This window comes from Bactrocera neohumeralis, chromosome 2 (genome assembly GCF_024586455.1).
Source record: "Bactrocera neohumeralis isolate Rockhampton chromosome 2, APGP_CSIRO_Bneo_wtdbg2-racon-allhic-juicebox.fasta_v2, whole genome shotgun sequence".
Classification (NCBI taxonomy): domain Eukaryota; kingdom Metazoa; phylum Arthropoda; class Insecta; order Diptera; family Tephritidae; genus Bactrocera; species Bactrocera neohumeralis.
In genome coordinates, this window is record NC_065919.1 from 28907382 (window position 1) to 28929712 (window position 22331).

At 32.0% G+C, this 22331-nt stretch overlaps 1 protein-coding gene across 22 annotated transcripts in view; it reads left to right on the plus strand.

The window, feature by feature from the left end:
* Positions 1-22331, plus strand: part of LOC126767909 (TLD domain-containing protein 2) — a 313504-nt gene that overhangs the window by 256898 nt on the left and 34275 nt on the right. The window contains exon 1 of one of the 22 annotated variants that reach the window (XM_050485651.1): positions 12139-12988. The exons of the other annotated variants lie outside the window; for them this stretch is intronic. Within the exon in view, the coding sequence (XP_050341608.1) occupies positions 12854-12988 (135 nt within the window). The 5' untranslated portion in view covers positions 12139-12853. Of the gene's footprint in view, positions 1-12138; positions 12989-22331 lie in introns of those variants that run through there. 22 annotated transcript variants of the gene reach the window in all.

A 22331-nucleotide genomic window follows, 5' to 3' on the forward strand; every position in this document is an offset into this window, starting at 1 on the left:
GGTTTTTAAATTCAATCAAGAAGATACACCTTCGCATGCGTAGGGTTTTCAATAACAAAATCATATCAGCAGCTTTCTCCACACCGTTTTCACCTGTTCCTTAGGCTTATCGTTATTATTTACTGCGCAGTTGAGCTTTCAGTTATATATTTGTAGGGTTGTTGGTCAAAATACACGTCGCTTTCTTTGTCTGCGTGCTCTGAAGCATGTTTCCTGACCGCGGCACATAGTACTACGTGCATAGATCGAAATTTATTAGGTGATTTAATTTAATTTATATACTTTTCGAAAATAATTAGCCAACAAATCGCAAATCGCTTTCATACACACCCACATTTATGTGTGTGTGTGAGGTGCGCTTTTGATTGCAATGAAAGCACAAAAGAAAGAAGAAAACACGAGGCAGGTGGGAGAGAGCGGAAGCAGCGAGCATACCGGTAATATCAGGATAAAGATTTTTGTTTATAATTCGGCTGCTGTGCACCGAAGCGTTGAGCGACTGGCTACTGTGCGTTGATTGTCTTGTTTCTCGCTTTTTGCACAAAATAAACTCAACTTTAATTAGATTTGTTTACATAAAGCGATTAATTGAAGCTCATTCATTCAGCGCAATGGAATCAACCTGCAAAAAGACGTAAAATGAAATTGAAAACACTTTTTTACTTTCTTTTATTTACTATAAGTATTCAACATAAACAAATTGAAAATGTATTTGAAAGCGCCAAAAAATGAGAATTTTACGCTTTTGTGAAGATTTTTACTTGTTTTCAGTGATTGCGGTTTAAACCGCTTAATCAGTTTTGGATTTAGCGTCGTGCCTTTAAAATCATTATTTTTTACAATACCTTGTAATATATTTTTTTATGTACTCATATCAACTTATATGATTTTTTTATGTGCGAATTTTATGTTCAATGACTTTTTGTTGGACCTTTTACGTTATCAACATAAAGTTCAGCGCTCGTGTTCATTGCACGCTGAGTGACATGTGATCTTCAACTAACAACTTTAATTATACACTGTCTTTTTTTAGTGGACATTTTTGTTTTCGATAATAAAAAAGCTCAAGCTTTCACAACAATTCTCAACAGCATCTCAATAGGCAAATTGTAACTCATTTATCGCTGGGAAAAATTCAAACAGTTAATATTTATTTTTAGAAATTTAACTAGTTAGTAAGTGAAAGCTTTTTTGAAAGGTCTGAAAGCTTGGGCTTCAATTCTCAATGGCTTTTCAATAAGACGATATCCATGCTGATGACATGTGATCTTTAAATAACAATATATAGTTACGGCGGAAAGTGTTCATAGCATTTAGGCGTATTACATTTTTCCGTGAGGAATTTTTTTTTCCAATACTAAAAACTTAAACCTTTCACACCCAATGCAATCATCTTAATAAGCGAATTTTAGCTGCAGGGTACAAAAGTCTATAATCTCTCTCTCTGGTAGCTTTTTCTGAAAACGCAAATCTTTCATTGATTTGTCAACAGCTTTTCAATAATATTATATACTTTAATCTTATAGTAATTTTGTTGTAGTATTAAGATTTACTTTTGATGCAAACTAAAAGCTCAAAGCTTTAATGCTCAAACTCTTAGCAATTAATGCTTTTTTCAGAAATATTACTCGCATTAAAGTGAAAACGTTTTTAAGCATTGAAAGCTTTCACGACAGCTATCAACAGCTTTGGTGATTTTTTCGCGAGTGCTTAAATTAAGTTTAATTTTTTCTTGAAACCAAAAGCTTTGTCGGAGCTTTCACCATACATCATGAACAGGTTATATATTATATAAGTATATAGCATCGCTAAACAAATTCCATTAAGAATTTTCAGCATAATATTCAAGAGTATCACAATTAAAAGATTATCAAGACATCAAATTAGTAGTTTATTGAAACTATTAATCAATTTTGACTGCATCAAAACATTGAGCTGTATAGAAGGTTACAGTGAAATAACAGTAACAAACTGGTTATCAATAAAAGGTCAACACTTGAGTTTATCACACGTGGACGGACATGTGCTCAGTACACACACATAAATCACCTTATCTTCGGAAAATGCTCGTACTGTTCGGTACAAATTGTACGCTGTTTACATTCGATTTTTCAATTTGTTTTATAAATTGTAATTTTTTTATTAAAAATAAATAATTTTCTTATCATCGAATCGGCAAATAAGAAAAAACGGTACATTTGATCAGTTGTTTTGTGCAAGTTCATGGCCGACTGCTTGTATATACGCGAACTAGTCGCTCAGTTTTTCAGGTACCGATCTGAAATTTTGCACATTTTTTCCTCAAAAAGCTGGGCAATTGTCAGAACCGCCGATATCATATTACTATAGGATATAGCTGTCATGAATAAACGGATTCATCAATATCAAATCTTTGTATGGTAAACTTTTTTATTTGACAAGATTTCTTCACAATATTTGGCATAGATTATTGCCCAAAACCACGCTTTAACCGCCGAATAAATTGTTCAGATCGGATCACTATAGTCTATATCTACCATATAAATTCCTTTATGTTTTAAGAAATGCATCTGTGATGGATATCACAGCCGCAATTAACGTTCCTTCTGCTAAGGACTTTAGACAGCTCACTTTTACTCTGAAAATTTTCAATGCAATAATATAGCTTGGAACTAATTTTTAAATATGTTTTCTCCAAAATGACAGCACAACAAAAATGCGAAATTTTTTTATTTAATTTATTTTAAATCAGTTTTTATGTTAAAACAATGAATAACAATGGGAATTATTTATTTATCTATTTGTCTAAACTAGCGCTCACTAGCATTAAATATTAATATTGCATTACGCAATAGTACGCCTGCGCACGCTCTACTAATATTTCATGCCATTGTAATTTCCTTTTAATAGAATATACATACATACATAGAAAACGCAAAAAAATATGTTAGAATGCAAAAACACACTTCTATTGAAGAAATATTGGAATTCAGTGCTACTGGCAGCAGGCTTTACGGACATCTTTGCATATGAAATTAGTTAAATAAGTTGATGACGCGAGCCACATAGTCAAATGAATAAAAATAGAATTTCAAATTTACTATATATGTATAAACAGTAGTGGTAATAAGTATTGGTACCGAGACATTTTTCCTGTCAAAAATAGAATCGACTTGTATTTGAACCAATAGCTTTAATTCCGAGCAATCTCGATAATTTTGAAATTTCGGGATTTCAAATAGCTCATTAAATCCCGAAAAATTGAAATATTTATTTTTGATAATTAACCAATCCTTAAAATCCCGAACAATTCTGAGAATACCGAGTAATTTTTGGAAACTCGAAACTTCGGGATTAAAAGAAATAAAGTTATTCAGTAAAATAGCGTACAATTAGGAGAATTCCGAATAATTTTCTGAAACCCGAAATTTCGGGATTAAAAAAAATTATTTATTCTCACAAATTCCGAACAGTTTAGAGAATACCAAGTAATTTTCTGAAACCCTAAATTTCGTTATTAAAAAATTATAATTATATTGACAAATCCCGAACAATTTGGAAAATCAGAAGTTTCGAAATTTCGGGATTAAAATTTTTTAATTATTCTGACAAATACCGAACCGTTTTGAAATTCCCGGTTAATTTTTTTAAACTTGACATTTCGGACTTAAAGAAAATTTATTCTGACGAAGACGAGTTTTTAACAATTATTCAAATAAGTTTTTCATGAAAATCTTTTTCGTAGGTTATAGTGAGGTAAATGGAAAATTACATATGTATGTACATACATTTTTATTTAAACCCAAAATCATTTAATTTTTATCCCGTTATTTATAATATTGATTGAATACTTCGCAGAATTCATATCGAAATACTACTTAATACCTAAAAGTGAAGGCGTATAAAATATAATTAAAAATTCGGGATACCGAAAAAATCATATCTTTTATTTGAGCAAAATATCACTGAATTGCGTTACTAGATGCTTTCATATCATCACATCAACTACGACTCACTGCACATTTCATGTTTAATTACTTAATCTACGACTGTTCCGTTTCTATTGTCATTACTAACGTACCTTACGTGTAGATCTACATACCTACCTCTGTTAGCGCACCTGCTCGATTTGATTAATTTCATAACTGACTTCATTAATTATCTGTCTTACAATTCTTTTATATTTATTAACATAAAAATTCATTTTCTTATATTTTGGCTCTTTTCATTTACTCTTTTGAATTTTGTAAATAAATGATGAGAAGTGTGAGAAGTGCTAAAACCTGTTCGGCAGAGCATCCAACTTCGAAAATACACATAAGCGCAGCAGATTCAGGCAGCTACCAAATTTAAAATCTATTTTGGAATTTTTAGCAAAATTGCAAACAAGTTTCTTCGCGCTGCGCGCCTTTTTTCTCGACTTTATTTTAAGCTCAGCTTATTTATGAAACAGCTGCCCGTCCAAAAGCACACGTACGCCAATATGCTATACATCTATGTACTTAATAGACAAATAGACGTTTTAGCTATACACACTTGATCGCAGTTAGCTGATATTCTGCAAAGCAAGTCTCTTTGTCTAAGTCAAAATGAACGCCAATTTAACGCCAGTATTCAAAGCACGAATGTACAAAGATATTTCCTTAACTTTCGCATATTTTGCTTCACACCTTGGCCTACGTATTCGGCAGGGCACCAAGCCCCCAAAAGTGATTATCATAACGCTTATTTGATAGCTTGCTCTGCAGGCTTTAGGCACTCCAAGTCTCTTTTATGCAATCGAAAATTCTTTATTTTTTTCTCTTGTTTTTATTTTATTTTCAGCAAGGTGCTATTTCTTAAACCTGTTTGAAATGTTAAGTACTTGTTTATGATATAGAATTCTGTACTTCAATAATTACAAAAAACAGTTGAAATAAAAATTAGAAGAGACCGAGGAATGTATAATGAAGAGGGTATGAAAAATTTATACAAAAGCAAAATTAAGTAATCCAAGGTCTTCTTAATAGGTTTTCAGTAATTTAATTGGCTATTCGAGAACCGTGTCACTCTTTTCAGTATTCAAAATAATTTTGAAATTATACGGTAGTTACTTAGTAAACAGTCTAACTTTAAAAATAAGTATAACTTCGTGCTGCGGAATTCAAAACGATTAATATTTATTTAAAATAAACTAATTTTTACCGAATATTATATGAAAATTAAAAACTTTTACGAAATATTAATTTTTCAAAAAATTACCTAATTTTTACTGAATATCGGTATAAATATATAAAAATATATGCGATATTCAAAACGAAAATTATTAATTGTTCTAAAAATTATATATTCCGAATATCGGTATTTTATTCGACATTTATTGTTTTATATATAAAAAATGTGAAATTCCAAACGACTAATTATTTTTTTTAAATTATATTGATATTGGTGTTTCTAAATAAATAAATTTTTGCAACATTTACTTAAGTAATTTTTATAATTTGTATCGAATATGGTTAATTCTAAATAAAAAAAAAAAAATCTGTAAAATTAAAAATCCTTAAATTTTTTTTAAATACATACATACATATATGCATTTATATCAATAATATAATTTGTAGCGAATATCAATATTTTTATATCTTATATTATATTAAAAGAAATTTCAAAATCCAAAAATATATAATAATATATATTTCTATACCAAAATATGTAAAATTCAAAACCAATGTTTAAAAATGTATCCAATTTTTATCGAATATATATGTAGCTTTATATAAAAAAACTAAAACTTTTGAAAATCATTTTCAAACAACTCAGAAATCAGTACAGCAGTCTGTCCACACTAGTCTCAAAAAAATCATTTTCTAACAAAATTATAATACATACAAAGTCTTTCTTCCTCAAAAGGAAAAGAAAAAATATATACCCCATTCATGCACAAATTTCGTTTTGTTTTTTCACACACTTTTGTACCTAAATCGCTCACACTTAATGCCGACACTCATTAAACAATAACTACCACAAATATGGTTTATTTATTAACTTTATTCTTTATATAACCAGTCTGTGGCTTAAAAAACACGACACCATATAAAAAGAAAGAAAAATCAGCAAGCATATATTTTTATATCAAATCTTGTGTTATGAAATCGCACCAGCCTCAGTTAACGGCTTATGGGTGTTTCGGGTGCAGTTCGAAACCGTTAAAAACGAAGTAAAATCGATTTAAATATTATGAATATTTATGTTCTTCAACACAATTATTTAATGAGAGGCTATAAACTCCTGCTGCTCTTTAAAAATAAAAAGTCGCGACAGTTGAATGAATGGAAGGAAAGACTTCTGCAAAAGTTTTGTTTCTTCTGTCATTGCATTTATGTGGGTGTGACAAGAAGTGACAGTTTGAAGACTGTCTCAGATTGAGGGAGCACTGATGATTCAAAAGAGACAAAAACGATTTCGGTATTTAAGATAATCCTGAATTGTGTCGAAAATATTGAAGCTCTTAACTTTCTATTCCCAGAGCAAAAAAATATATAAATATATATTCTCTGTTAATACGTAGATATATGTACATTTTTGCAAAAACCGTTATGTTAAGGGCTGATCAATTTCGAAGTTCTCTACTTCTTTTTTAAAGAAAAAACAAAAATGGGGATTGCTTATTATCATTCGAAAGAACATTCTTTGGTATTTATTTTATGAAGATTGCCTCTCTCAAATGTTGTCCGCGGCTACATCTCAGACGTTCCACCAGCATTTCGCCTGGTAACTGGCGAATGACACGCGTGATGTTTTGTTCCGAGGCCTGAATTGAAGCGGGATCGTCCGCATAGACTTTACATATTCCCACAGAAAAAAGTCTAACAATATGGTATCACACGATCTTGGTGGCCAATCGACCGGCCAAAACGTGAAATTATCTGCTCACCGAACTGTTCTCTCAATAAATTCATTGATTGATGCGATGTATGGGAAGTGGCGGGACAACAACCGGAATGTTTAACATGGGCACCTGCTGACGACAGCCTTACTCCAGGATACTCAAAAGTACAACGGATCAAATCAAAGCGTTGATCAGCGGGGTCTTGTTAAAACCAAATGTCGCCGAGATCACGAGCTTCAAAATTCATGCATCAAATAGTCGGTTATCATGTCGCGGTAGCGGTCGCCATTGACGGTTACTTTCTCCACGACATCATTTTTGAAGAAACTTGGACCGATGATTCCACCTGCCCACAAACCAAACCAAACCGTTATTTTTCTGTATGAAAATGGCAGCTCTTGAATCTTTTCTGGTTGCTTTTCGTTCCAAATGTGGCAATTTTGCTTGTTTATATACCCATTGACCCAGAAATGAGCCTCATCCCTGAACTAAATTTGGCCCGTCGAATCTTCTTGGAACTTTTCAAGAGCCCATGCAGCAAAGCGATGTCGCTTGAGAAAGTCAAGTAACTTCAGTTCTTGCAAAACTGTTTTTTATACGCTTTCAATTTAAGATCTCGACCTAAAAGGCGAGTCATATGCAAGTCGTTCCATATATCAGTCCAAAGACGGCGCCGAATCGCATGCGTAATGGACGTAGTCTATTCGGTCGAACGTTATCCAATAAAAGGAAGGGCTATTGAAAAAAGTACATCTACTTGGATCACCCGTTATATAGAATATATACTTTGTTTAAACTATTGCAACACGGATGTCAATTACAATTGCCATGATTAAGTCGGTTATTAGATTTACCGGTTATTTAATACCGAGGCACGTGTTACCCGGTGTTATATCAAATGCAACACTTCACATGTCAGGGGTGATATTTTTCATGCAATTAACTGCATTTTACGGCAAAGGCAAGTTTTTTACAAAACTATATTGATTGGTTAGCAAATACTTTACATTTTACAACTTGGAATAACGTTTTAATTACAAAAATGCACAGATAACTTTTATTTGCTTCAATAGTTGTAGATTTAGACATATGTGACTACAACAACAAACTCACATTCTATGAACAATTGCATTTTTGCTTTTGTACTGCTGTCAAGGTACCACAAAAAATCGCCTAGCAGGGGTAATGGCGTTTACGGTGTCGGCAGTGATCATCGACAATAGTTGACCCCCACAATATGTAAAACGAAACGATATGCAAACTGAAAAATTCCTGAGACCTGTTTTGCTATATAACATCTTCATGGTAGAATTATGGAAATTTTGTTTTTCTTTACTCACGCCAAACTCTTTTATTTTATTTTTTTTAAACTAAATTGAAGTTATTATACACTTTTTCAAAGGGCCGTGAATATACAAGACTTCTGTTTTAATGTAGTGCTCATCGTTCCAAAGGAATTCTAGAACGAATAGCTGACCAAAAATACATAAGTTTCCAAAAACGATACACAATGAAATTTCCGAAAGGGCTGACAGACATGTACGATCACCAAGGTCATGTGCAAGAGCGGGAAAAACACCCATGCCTTTTCCTCCACGGTCTAGAAAGAACGACAGGACGGTTGTTGGCCTACTGACATGTCACAACTTGCTGGCATCACGTGCACACCGGATAGTTACAAGTTATCGTGGTTACCTCATGCAGAAAGTGGAGTTAAGTTGGCATGAGAGAGACGCTGCAACCACTCGTACGCTTCTGTCCAGCCTTATCTGGAACTCCTCTCAGATATCTAGAAGCTTCGCAGTTCAAGTGGCTCTCGACTGTGTCAGAATCCTCGGTCCTCCGCCCATCAATGGGCTTCAACTATTTCTACCGCTCTTTCTGGCATCCATTATTTTCTTTTTATCAAGAAAGAGTTCATAGTTGCCATCAACTGTGTTGCATTTTTACACAAATTATATCAGTATGCTTGAGGCGCCCTCGTGTGTTTGCCTCTAACAATGGATCTCTTCAACATGTTTACAAAACTATTTTGATTTTAGTATTTTATTTTTGTTTTTGTAATAATGGTGTTTTATATTTTTAACTATTTCATAAGCTAAAATTTTAAACTTTACATTCAAAAATTCCCACAGCTTGAGTAAAAAATTAATAGATTGAAATTTATGCGTCCATAAATGGGCTCATTAAAGCTCTTAGTCAAATTCTTCTTCTAAAAGAGCCTGTTTTTAAGACGTGCAATCGGCCAGGGACAAATATTTAATAAAAAAATTTTAAATAAAAGAAAAGCGTTAAAAGTCTTTCAAAGTTTTATTGATATTTTGATGACAATTTTAGTCAACTAAGCCTTCATACATAAGTTCTTCAAGTCACCACACAAAACAAAATATGCCCGGAACACTTTTCAACTGCAAAATTCAGTTTTGGCCAGTTTTTTATAGCGCAAATTGTGCTTTCGTTTCATTATTGTCATAAATTCTCTACTTTAATATAATTATTTAACTTTAATGAGTCGGCTATTACAGTTATTTTCCGTTGAAATTACGAGAATGAAAAAACTCAAATAAGTTGCGCAATCTCAATAATATCATTACAAGTATTTAAAGAGAAATAGTAAAATAGGTAAAGATGCTACACACTTTATTTACAAATTTATGGCCGCAGCGGCACGATGCACCTGGTACAAGTTTGTACCCATCGAAATTTATTACCCCTGACATGTCGTAGCGACTGGAAAGGAATGCGATGAATTCGAAACTATTCTCTGCACGTACGCCTACAGCTGTTTGTATGTAAATATATTTCTGCATTTCACGCCTATTTAGAATATTTATTTTTTGCAACATTGTAACGGCCAAATCGTTTTGAAATTCAAATTCAAATTTATTGCGTTTTTCCTTGCGTTCAATACACAAAGCGTCAAAAGCTTCAACGGAATTCTGGGTAAATCGATATTTTCAAATATTTTTTCTTTGTCATATATATATAAGTATATATGTATTATCGAGATTTCACAATCAATTATTACATCTCCGATAAATTATCGGTTTTTACAATAAATTTTCGATATTTTTACAATCATTTTCGATAAATTATTTATCTCTTCCAATAAAATACCAAAATTTTAAAATAAATTTCAAAGTTTTTCGACAATTTATCGATAATTTTCATTAAAATAATTTCTTTTGGGCTGATCTTAATTCAATTTTATTGTGAATACATTTTGGGCTGATTTTCATTTGATTTCATTTTGTGAGTTTAATTCATATTCTAATAAATCCATTTATTCCGATGGTATAACTGGTTTTGTTGATTGAAAAGTCACTTTCGACATGTTCGTTCTAGGCTTTGCTTAAGTCTCATGGAGCTGAGCTCAGTCACGTGCACGATTGGTTTTCATGTCTTTTTGTTTATAATTTCTTAAATCTTTAAGAGATAATAAATAAAGTGTTTTCGAATATAATATAGTGATATAAAAATATCACTTATAAAGCAACTTTGTTGTCTGCTATGGCTTATTTAATAGCTCTCGGCGTAACTAGTATTGCATATCCATATCAAATTAGATTGGTCTCGGAACACTCCCTGCTCAATGAAATACAATTTCTGAGAACTGAGAGCTTATTTCGAAAGACGTGCATAATACGACTTTTTAGTGACAAAAACAACTTGTGATCAAAAGGCGGTATAACAACAAAGTAATATTGTAGTTAATAAATGTACTCAGGTCATTCTTGTAAACAAAAATTACTTATAAATCCATTTTTATCCACGTACGGATTTATAAGAAATTTATTACAAAGATTTCAACTATCTGTAAAAATTAAATGCCAAACGAAATTCAAGGTTTAGAAATTTTTCAAACTTAGCACAGCTGTGAGTTCGTATGTGGTAAATTAGATGTGGTGAATTTTGGTGTGGTGGATTAGATGTACTAAGCTAGACAGAGTGAGTGTATGCTATTAATGAAAATATTTTTAGCTTGGTGAATTTGTAGTGGTAAATATCCTTACATCTAACTGTCTTCATCTTTGCCTTAATTTCTATAACAATCACAAATATATGTTTTCTTCAGCATTGTAACAATTTCTTATTTCTCACCACGCACCATAAAACCATCCCGCCCATTGTGTTATCAACCCAAATTTGCGCTTGGTCGTATATTATGTGGCGGCTTTCGCAATCCATACATATGCACTTATGTATGTATGAGGCACACTGATAATGACAAAAGATTGTTTTACATTTTCAGCAACAGATATTTTGATTCTCTCTACTTTCTACTCTTTCAGAACAGCCTAAAAAAACGGAGCTAAGAAAAGTAGAATCAGAAGAAGAACAATTTACGAAAAGTCTCATTTCATCATATTTGTTAAATATAGGGAATTTACTGTAGACAGTCACTTGTCTGTCTTTGTCATTATGGGCGGCTTAAAATATTTATCGAAAATGAAACCTCATAAATAGAGCTTAAATTATTTCGACAGTTTAAAAGATCTGGGTCTAGTGATAGTGAAATTGAATTTTGCTAGCTAGCAAGGTGAAACTAATAAGTCATGGAAATTGGTACATACTTAGACAGTACAGATACTTAAGAGTATATATATATTAATATATTTATACATATGTACATATATCTAGTGGATAACTATGGCACGCACTAGACGCTGCCATTTATGCTGACCAAAAAGCTTCAAATAGTTTTATTAAAAGTTGTTTGTTAAACAAACTCAAACTGAGCGTCAAGTAGCTTCTATTGCTAGTCTCTCGAGTTCGAACGTGATTTGCTTGCAAGTAAAAACAGCGAGAGCGAAAAAAGTGGCTCTCAAAGGCCAGCAGCGCACTGCTGATAAAGCGGCAGCAGCAAAAAGAAAGTCAAGAGTTCAGTTTTTAGTGCAAATATTTTATGCTGCAACAAATAAGTGCAACAACGAAGCTACGATCGTCAAAACTGCCACACTGACCATCGCTCGCTCGAGCACTCGAAAGCGCATTGAGCCGACAAGTTGGCTACGCGACTTGCAAGCCATTTGACTAGTGTATGGTCAGCGCTGTCAAGCCCACCATATGCGTACATATGTACATATGTATGTATGTTTCATCTTGTCTATTCAATTGTATAGTATTGCATTTGAATTCGGTGCTGTCGCGATCGTGCCGCTCTAGGAACACCGACGCCGGCCACTAGGCCACCGACTAAATGCCACCGTCACAGCGCTGTGCGCCGACGAAGCGTTTCGAAGTTTTCGAAAACATTTCATTCAGTCACAATTTGTGCTTCTTATTATTCACACACGTTCAATTAACGATCGGCGTTTCGCGACTAACCTGCCCAAGCAGCAAAGCTCTTCGCCTGTCAATACCTACTAAATGTTCGTACTTAACTGGAGTAAAGTTAAATGTTGATTTCAACAAATTGAAATACATTTTTTCTAAAACAAAATATACATTTTGAGAAAGTTGTTTGCGCCGCTTTGCAAGCGAAGAAAGTAAAGCTTAGAAATTCAAATATTTTTCCCACTACACTCCCATTCAAAGCAAGTTTGTGGAAGCATCTGTGGTCGCGCACAAAATTGTGCATTGAATTTGTGAACGAAAAAATTGTGAAAATGTGACTGCTTTCAAATAAGAGAATATTTAATTAAATAAAGTAGTGAAATCAAAGCAAAAGTGTAGCCAAATAAATTTAATCACTATTAAATTTTGAAACAAATTTGCAAATTGACTCTTAAAATAACCCATAATTTGTTGGAAAGAAATACCAAAAACAAATAAGTCATTGCATTTTATTGCCACAACATTTCAACACAATAAAAATAATATTAAAAATAAAAATTAAATTAAATTACAACAAAAATTGAATTTCGCTCGACTTAAACCACATAAAAATACAAAAAACAAAAAAATACGAAAAAAAATTGATCACAACTGAAAAAAACTCTGAAAATAAGCCATAAAACGTGCTCTTTGTGTTTTGCGCCAAACATTTATTCAAGCTCAGTCAAGATGAGTTGCAATCAAATTGAGTCGCTACCCAAAATAGCCAAATTCGATATGCCGCCGGCGAGTAAGCCGACGTCGCACAAATTAAATGCCAAAGCGATAAAGCTCTCGAAAATTGCTAAATATATTAAGAAGAAGGTAATTATTAGTTGCTCAATATATGGTACATACATACCTACATACTTAAATGAACAGTAAAAGAAAATACCGTTACGCAATAACCTTATTTGCCCTTATTCACGAAACTAATTATACTTATTTAAATAAAAAACTGTTAAAAACAAGACAAAACGTTAACTTCGGCTGCACCGAAGCTAATATACCCTTCACAGGTGCATTTATTTTAGTAACTATGTGTGCAGTTTGTATGGCAGCTATATGCTATAGTTAACCGATCTCAACAATTTCTTCAGAGATTATATTATTACCTTAAGCAGTAATCTATGTCAAATTTCGTCAAATCAAATGCGAAAGTTTTCCATACAAACCCTTGATTTCGATCGTTCGGTTTGTATGGCAGCTATATGCTATAGTAAGCCGATCTGAACAATTTCCTCGTATATTAAATTATTATCTTAGAAAATAATCTGTGCCAACTTTTGTGAAGATATATTGTCAAATGTTGAAGTTTCCCATACAAGAACTTGATTCCGATCGTTCAGTTTATATGGCAGCTATATGCTATAGTGATCCGATATTGGCAGTTCTGACAAATGCGCTAGAAGAGAAAATGACGTTTGCAAAATTTCAAAACGATATCTTAAAAACTGAGGGACTAGTTCGTATATATACAGACAGACGGACATGGCTAAATCGACTCAGCTCAACATACTGATCATTTATATATATATGTACTTTATAGGGTATCCGACGCTTCCTTCTGAGTGTTACAAACTTCGTGACAAACTTAATATACCCTGTTCAGGGTATAATAATGTATAAATACACACAAGGTGAATGAGTCGAGGATAAAAATTAGTTAACGGTACTAAAGCCAATGTTTAATGTCTATATTTGTCGCCTTAAAAATGAATGCCAAAAAGTTTCTTCGAAAAGATATATTTCAAAAACTAAAATTTAGCAAAAATGTTTTCAAAACTTTTTTCTATATTTTATATCTAATAATTTTTCTTATTGAAATTTTTACTTGAAGTTGGATGCTGTTCAAGTATCCGGCAAAGCGATTGCCTACTCGAATAAAAAGTTCGACACAAGTCTTTACTTCTTCTTCAAAAATTTGAAAGCTCTTCAACTGCTTCGTAGAAATTTATAGTGATAATCATTTTACGCCACCCAAATGTTCTCCATCTAAGACAACACATGTAACCATCTGAAAACCATCATAACAACTTTTACCGAATACACGAAATATTCTCCTATACTACGCGTTACCGGTCTCAACTGTCTTTAGTTAGCTCCTTGACATTGTTTCAAATAATTACTCGCAAAAAGTCACTTGTCCGAAGGCACACGTCGTCTCCCCTGTGATCAATTTTGGTTTGGCATAGATTTCTTTGCTTAATTCTTCAATTATCGACGTATTATTTGATGATCGCGATCGATTCTGATGCCTTCTGCCTCCACCATCCCAAATATTTGAATTAATCGTTATTATAATTTTAACTATTAAAAGGTTGTTCTCAAACTTCTTGAGTAGACTGCATGTTCGCTATTATTAACTCAGATATGACCACAAAGGAGTTTCATTCTCTAAACTTTGAAATTAGATCCGCAATAGAGTTTCCTTCTCTAAGTACTATAATCAGGCCTATTCCTATATTTTCTATATAAATAAGAATTTATATTTCTAATCCATAATTGAGAAATCTACAGAGCAGTAAGACCTCAATAATGAGCCTCAGTATTTTCAGAAGTTTTTGTACTACTATATCAATCGGGGTAGTTTCCATATCTTCATCTCGTTGCTTAACCTTATTAGTTATAATAACATCCTGAGTACAACGGATCCCTTCGACCTTTTGAGAGAGGCTAACATCACAAACGTTCTAAATTGTTGTACAAATTGTTGAAAGAGACTGACTTGTTAAAGCATATTTAATATTAAGAATAAATCGTAGTTAGCTCTACTAACACCTTCACCATTAACGTTATATTAGATTACAGACAGCCGAAGGCCCTTGTTGCTAGCGCTGCTAAATATTTATTTGTTAAATAATTTATTATTGTACAAATTTCTTAAAAATAAAAAATAAAAATAAAAAAATAAATAAAATAAATTATTAGTTATAACGATTCTAGATCGAATACGCGATTTATGGCACGGTAATCATAATATTAATTATTTCAGTATATCGCATTTGTCCCAAAGATATATACATATGTATACTTAGCTTTGAGTTTTTTTGTACTAAAAACAAAAAAAATAATAAAAGATAAATCGTCTTCCGTTATATTTTCTTTGAAGAAAAATATATGCTTCGAAAATCGTAATTTTTTGCCTTTACTGTTACATTTCTGTACACAAACATTATTTTTTAAAGAACTATTTGTCTGAAGATCTGGCATAACCTAAATGTTATCATTCTCTTGTCGTCAGTCATGACTTCGTGGAAGAAAACACATGTAAATAAAGACACTGTGGTTTTGTAAAGCGCTTACCGTCGTCTGTTCTGTTTTCGATATTACATTCAACTACATATAAATACAAACATACATAAATATTTCGAATACGACCTTTCGAAATATTTTACTAGAATATTCTGCAGCAAATTGAATATTTTTAGATATTTCTTGCTGCTCGCTTTAACTTGTATAGATATTTGTACGTTTGCTTGTGTTTTCTGTTTTTGTTTTGTTTACAATATTCTCTTTTCTAAAATCTTCGAATATTTAGGCTTTTCCTTCTTTTTGTTTTCATATTTTTATTTATATTCTTCTGAGCCATTGTACTTATTGCCTTTTCAAAAAGCATTACGTTTGCGTTGCTTCTTTTGCCTTCCCACACTACAAATCGCCTCATCTGCTTTGCTCATCTTCCACATGTCACTTTGCTTGCGTTGCCTCTTGCGTCTATTTCTACCAAAACGTTGACGTGTGACCGCCAAAAAGCAGACATTTGCCAGTTTAAAAAGAACTTGCTTTTGTGAAATCACTTCAAAAGTTTAGAAACAAGAGCTATTTCAATATTTACTGTTATTTTTCGAAAATCAATTAAATCATGCCAAAAAGAGCGTGACAATATACATACATACATACGTGGTGCTTGATAATGAAGCAGTATATGCAAGCAAAGTGAAAGTTTGCGGCAACGAAGACTTTAGTTAACGGGTTTTGTGACAGAAAATTTTTTTTCCGGCTTTGCGACGTCAGCGCGCAACGAAATTGCAACTTCGAAATAAATTATATTTTTAATATAGATAAGTGCAAAGTGCATATGCACGTATTGTAATTAGTGAAAAAATTATTTTACAAACACAAAAAAAACAACAACTGTAAAACTAATTTACCGCGCGAAATATGCCGAGACAATAAACAACATATCACAACATTTTTTAAACCTATAAAAGTCTAATTAAATACATAGTATATATATATTCATGTAAATATATATATGGGTATATTTAGCTGTTAAACGAGGGCAGCGTGTTGCGAAAAAATGGCGTTTAATAAAAATGTAATTACTTTATTTATGCTATATTGATTTCTATTTGTTATGGCATACTGACATATTTATTTATTCAGAATGAATAACGAATGCGTCAAAAAGCGGTAAACAAATGTTGAAAAACAACTTTTTTTCTAAAAATGTAAAAACATATAAAGCTATTTATAAATAATTTTTTTATTTGAATATATTGTTGTATGAAATATAACTACAAAAATTTGTTGCTACAATTGCAGGCTTCAGAAATTTTTCTCAATGAAAACATAATAATAAAATAGTATATGCGCTCCAAAAAAAATATTTTTATTAGTTTAATAGTTGACATAGCTGTTTCTAATTTTGTGCCTTGAATTATAGCCTTAGACTTTGAGTACTCGTACTCTTGCTAGAACTATTTGAAATAATCAGCGAATTTGACCTAAAGAATATATTTAACTACATATGCTAACAATTTTTCGCTTAGTTTGAGTTTTGTTCGCTTACTGTATCACAATTATCCAAGCTTTCTTTAGCACTACATGATTTACATTTCGCAGAAGTCATATCTAAGCCCTATTAAGGTATTTCTCAGCGTTTAGTTAAATTCCTTTCACATGTTCTGGCGTTAACAGCGTCAAAAAAATGTCTCTTGAGGTTAAAAGCATTTTCAACGAACCTATCAATAATAACTCTAAATGACTTTCAACTCATTTTAGTTAATATTGCAACCAGCAAATTTGAAGAATTTGTTTTGAAAATAAGGAAAAATAATAAAAAAAATGAATAAAATTACTCATTCAAAAAAAAAAAAAAAAAAATAGCCAGGTTTTTAGTACTCAGAGGGCAAATCTAATTATAACAAAATTTACTATTCAGTTATGTATAAAATCGGTTATAATAAATTTTGCAGATTTATTCAAATCTACATATAATGGCTAAATCAATACTCAGTTATGTATAAAATTGGTTATAATAAATTTTGCAGAACTACAATAATGGCTAAATCAATACAGACTTCAATAGTTTGAATTATTCCTCTAATTTTAAAAATATGATACTCATAGTAGAAGAAACTGATAGCCAAACTAAAAAGAGCTTTAATTTTAAGAATTTATGGCAATCGAAGAAAAATTGTATATTTAGCTCTAAAGCTCACTTGATTTATTTGGAAAAGAGTTTCGTACAATAGATGAAACATTTATTGTTAGGTGGCAAATTAAATGAAATGTGTATCCATATATACATATTTACACACTATAAACCCAAACACCAAAATTAGCTTAAATCGATTTAAGCTATCGCTGCAGTTATTCTTAAATATGGCAAGGCAACTGTGACGTCTGCCCATCGATATGTGTGCCAAGAAATTACAGTTTACCTTTGAAATGGGAATTGCATTTTCTAACTAATTACGAAATAGCAATTAAAATAGACTAGTGACTACGCAGACCGCAGAAAAAAATCGATCTATAAAAATGCATTCAAGCAACATGCATAGTTGTCAGCAATTAAGCAATAAATGCACGAGGAAAAAATAGTGTTGTAATATCAGCCGCTGCCATAACGCATTATGTCAGCAAAAAGCAACAACAACTGCAATACTACATTATGCAAATGGCAACATAACATAGCTAAAGTATACATACATATACATACATATATGTATGTATATACGAGTATAGCTATATTTGTTTGTTTTGTGTGTGAATATATACATATATACAAAAGTACCTGTTTGAATTTGTGCCAGAGTCTTCAGGCAGTCAGCCAAGAAAAATTTTATAAGTGAAAAGGTGCGGTTTTTGGAAGCTTCCCAGCTGCACTTACGCATATAAGCGACTATTGTAGCTATTGTTGTTGTTTTTTCACAGCTCATTTTCACTAATGAAAATATTTTACTATTTTCAACAGTTTTACCACATTCTGCTTTTCACTTTACACAGCAGAGTGCAAGCTCTAAAGTCATTTGTAAGATCTGCTGCGCTAAGCAATTGCATTTGCTGCAACTAAATATAAACTTATGTACATAAGTATGTATGTGAGTATGTTTTCCGTCGCGTCTGCTGCCAAATATTGCGCAAAAATGCAGAAATTTCTATTGCCTTTTACAACGTTGGCACGTTGCCGTTTGGTTCAATGCTCGTCGCCTTACACTGCGCACGCACGGTGCACATTCGCGGCCAGCAACTTAGATACATATGTATGTATGTATCTAATTACCTTTGTATGAACATACGTACATAAATACATATATCGTATATGTATGTATCTATGTATGTAAATAGCGGTAAACGCATTTTTCTTTCACTCTTGTTTGGATCTATTAATTTATGCAAAAGGTAAATATGCGATAAACCGTTACGTGTAACTTTTTCTTAGGTGCTGTGGTTGTGGTGACCACGTAGTGTGAAGAAAAAAATACCAAGTGTTTTTTTCGTACAGTTTCAGGGTGATTAAACTTTGGATGTTTCGACTTTAAGCTTAAACAATAGGCGCCTGCGTTTTATTGTGCACATTTTGAGTGGTGAAATGTTTTCTAATTTTTTATTATTTTTTGCTATTTTTATTGTCAACAAAATCATTACTTTTTATTTAATTTCATTTGCGTAAATGTTGCCTTAATGAGTGAAATTATTGTTATTTATTTTATTTTATTATGTTTTCACCTTACTGACCCCACTTTCTGTGAACCTCACACAGAGTGACAAGCCTGTGCCTTATTAGTAAAAAATATTCTTAGAAAATGAATAAAGTTCAGAGCTAATTTTCAAGGGGAATTTATCATTTTTTTATAACTATATATATTTTTTTGCAAAACAACTTTTCATCAAAAAAAATCGAAACTGTTTTTTTTTAATCTTTCCGATTCACTACTTCATATTCAGATATGTAGCATTAAATTTGCAACTTCCGTTGTCAGATGTAACCAATATATAACCATTTTAAAAACAAAACTCAAATATTGTTTCAATATGAGTGGTTTTTATTATATCGTTTTTCCTTCGTCTGGCAACTTATGAAAAGTGATCTTAAGCTATTTTGCATTTTAGGTTTTAGGTTAGGTTTAGATTCCCAAGGGCACAATAGACCCTAGGTCGCGGTGCAATCCTCATTAATTTATATAGGTGAGGATATATACATACATTATGTATAATTTAGCAAAACACACTAGTGGGGTGCTTGACTAATGTCCAATATGTATATTTGTATATTAAAAACTCAGAATAATTGTTGCTCTACGGAGGATTATTGCCAATTACTCTTTCTGTGCGGTGTTTAAATCAGTTCCATCAGTGATCTAATCAGTTGCAAGTGTAACTCCTTTTCATGCCATAAAAACTACTGGTCTTCAATTATATTTTTCAAAAATTAAACGATACTAATAAAAACAATAAAATATAAATTTAAATTTATTTGCAAAAAAAAATTAAAAAAAAAAGTTAAAAAATTATTTTTTGGATTTAAAATTTAACTATTTTTTATTATATATCCAATTTTCATTTATATTTTTAAGCTTTTTATTTTAATTTTTGTATTAATTATATTATTTTTGATCATTTTACTAAATTTATTATGTTCCAATATATGGTTCTAGCATCGTAACTCTTGTTTTATTTTACCGTTACAATTAATGAAACATTTAATTTGAACGCACTGAAAATACCTTCGTGTGAATTTATTATAATTATAATTATTTCTTTTTTTTTTTCTATGCCAATTTTTCCAATTATTGCAAATTTATTTACGTGTACATATATGTACATATGTATTTATGTATGTATATATTATTTTTCATATTACGCAAAAACAATAACGATTCATTCAAAAGGAAACTGCCAATTGTTCTTATTCATACACATTGAATCTGTATCTTTTTCTTTATCCATAACCACGTGACCGCAGTAGAATAAGAAACTAAAACCGAAAGCTTAACAGGCCGCAGAGCAAACATCAGTATACAAGTGATCAGCTAACCACATGACAAAAACTGTCAGTTTCATTTTTAACGGAATGCGAATATTGTTCTGGATATTGGTTACTTAGATTTGCAAAAAAAAAGTTTAATGGACTTGTCTAAAAAGGCTTAAAGCTTACACTACTAGCACCTAGAGGCTGCTGATGTGGGTGGCTTGTAAGGTCAAAGCCTGTCATGGGTTAAGAAACGGATTTCCGAACAAATGTTACTATGCTAAGCTGATACTTTTTTATTCAGTTTGAAAAGTTTGAAAGCTTTCTATCGTGAGCTTAAAGCTCGATGGTCAGCTGGTTTAAGTTAAATACTATTGCTTTAACACATTACTACAAACATTGATGCTCACGAAATAGGTATATTTGAGAAAAAATAGAACGCAAATATAAAACAAGAAAAAACGTTAACCTCGGCTGCATCGAAGCTAATATACCCTTCACAGGTGCTTTTCTTTTAGTAACTATGTGTTCAGTTTGTATGGAAGCTATATGCTATAGTAATCCGATGATTGGATTGGAGATTATATTGTTACCTTAAGCAGTAATCCATGTCAAATTTCATGAAGATGCCACGTCAAATGTGAAAGTTTTCCATACAAGCCCTTGATTCCGATCGTTCAATTTGTATGGCAGCTATATGTTGTAGTGGTCCGATATCGGCAGTTCCGACAAATGAGCAGCTTCCTGAAGAGAAAATGACGTTTGCAAAATTTCAGACAGACAGACAGACGGACATGGCTAAATCGACTCAGCTCAACATACTGATCATTATATGTATATATACTTTATAGGGTCTCCGACGCTTCCTTCTGGGTGTTACAAACTTTCTTGACAAACTTAATATACCCTGTTCAGGGTATAATAACTTGAGTTTATGCTTGCTGGGTTTGATCACTCTAGCGGGAGCTTAACTTTCGAAAAAACACACGCTTTGTTTCGATCGGTGAATTGTGGGTAAATTTATACTAGTTAACAAAGATTTATATTCAGCCATTGTACGTCATTTGGTATTGTCACCGCAACAGGTGTGGCCATCACAACCCACAAGCGCCCTCCTCTCAGCGCCTCCTATGAATATGTTATTTTATACTATTTCATTTGTATTTTTTTGTATATTTTTTATATTTTTCTTTTTTCTTTTTGTTTTTGCGTTGATCACAGTTTTTGCTTTGGCACAATTGTGTCATGTGTGCTGCGATAGAATTTCCAAGATTGCAAATTGTAATAAATACTCATAATCATAGGAGACATAAAATACATACTTATAATTATCTATAAATGTGTGAGAAACGTGCCAGCATTCGCACGGAACAGCGCTGAACATGTGTATATTTATGTCAGAAAGAGGTTTTTGTTGTTGTGGGTTTTAATATGTCATATGTGCTTGAAGCCATCCTCAATATAGAAAACTGACAGATCAATCATAAAAGTTGACCCACTTTTATATTTCACTTTAAATGTCATAATTCAAGGTCCTTCGTTTATGTTTATGTTGACAAAATAATAATAATTTTTTAGCAAATAAAATGAAAAATAAAGGCGAGGACAACACTAAGAATAGCATCATTAGTCGCATATTATTTACGCGGGAATTTTTAAAGTTTGAAAAGCCAACTTTATGAATAAGTGATGGTTATTTTTGAGAAACGAAAATTAATTGGTGAAAATTTAGTTTGAATGAAAAAATGAAAATTCCTATGTTAAATGTATGGAAACCTAAAAAAAAAATAGCGACCGCTTAGAGTTAAGCTACAGCGTCTGGCTTGAGGGAGAATTTTTTGTTTGCCAATCACTAACATTTGAGGGGGTAAGAGTTGAAAAAAAAAAATTCAAAAATTTTTTTGAAGCGCCCTAATGTATAGTACATATATGTAGGTATGAATCTAGTCGAAACTATCGATAAATGTG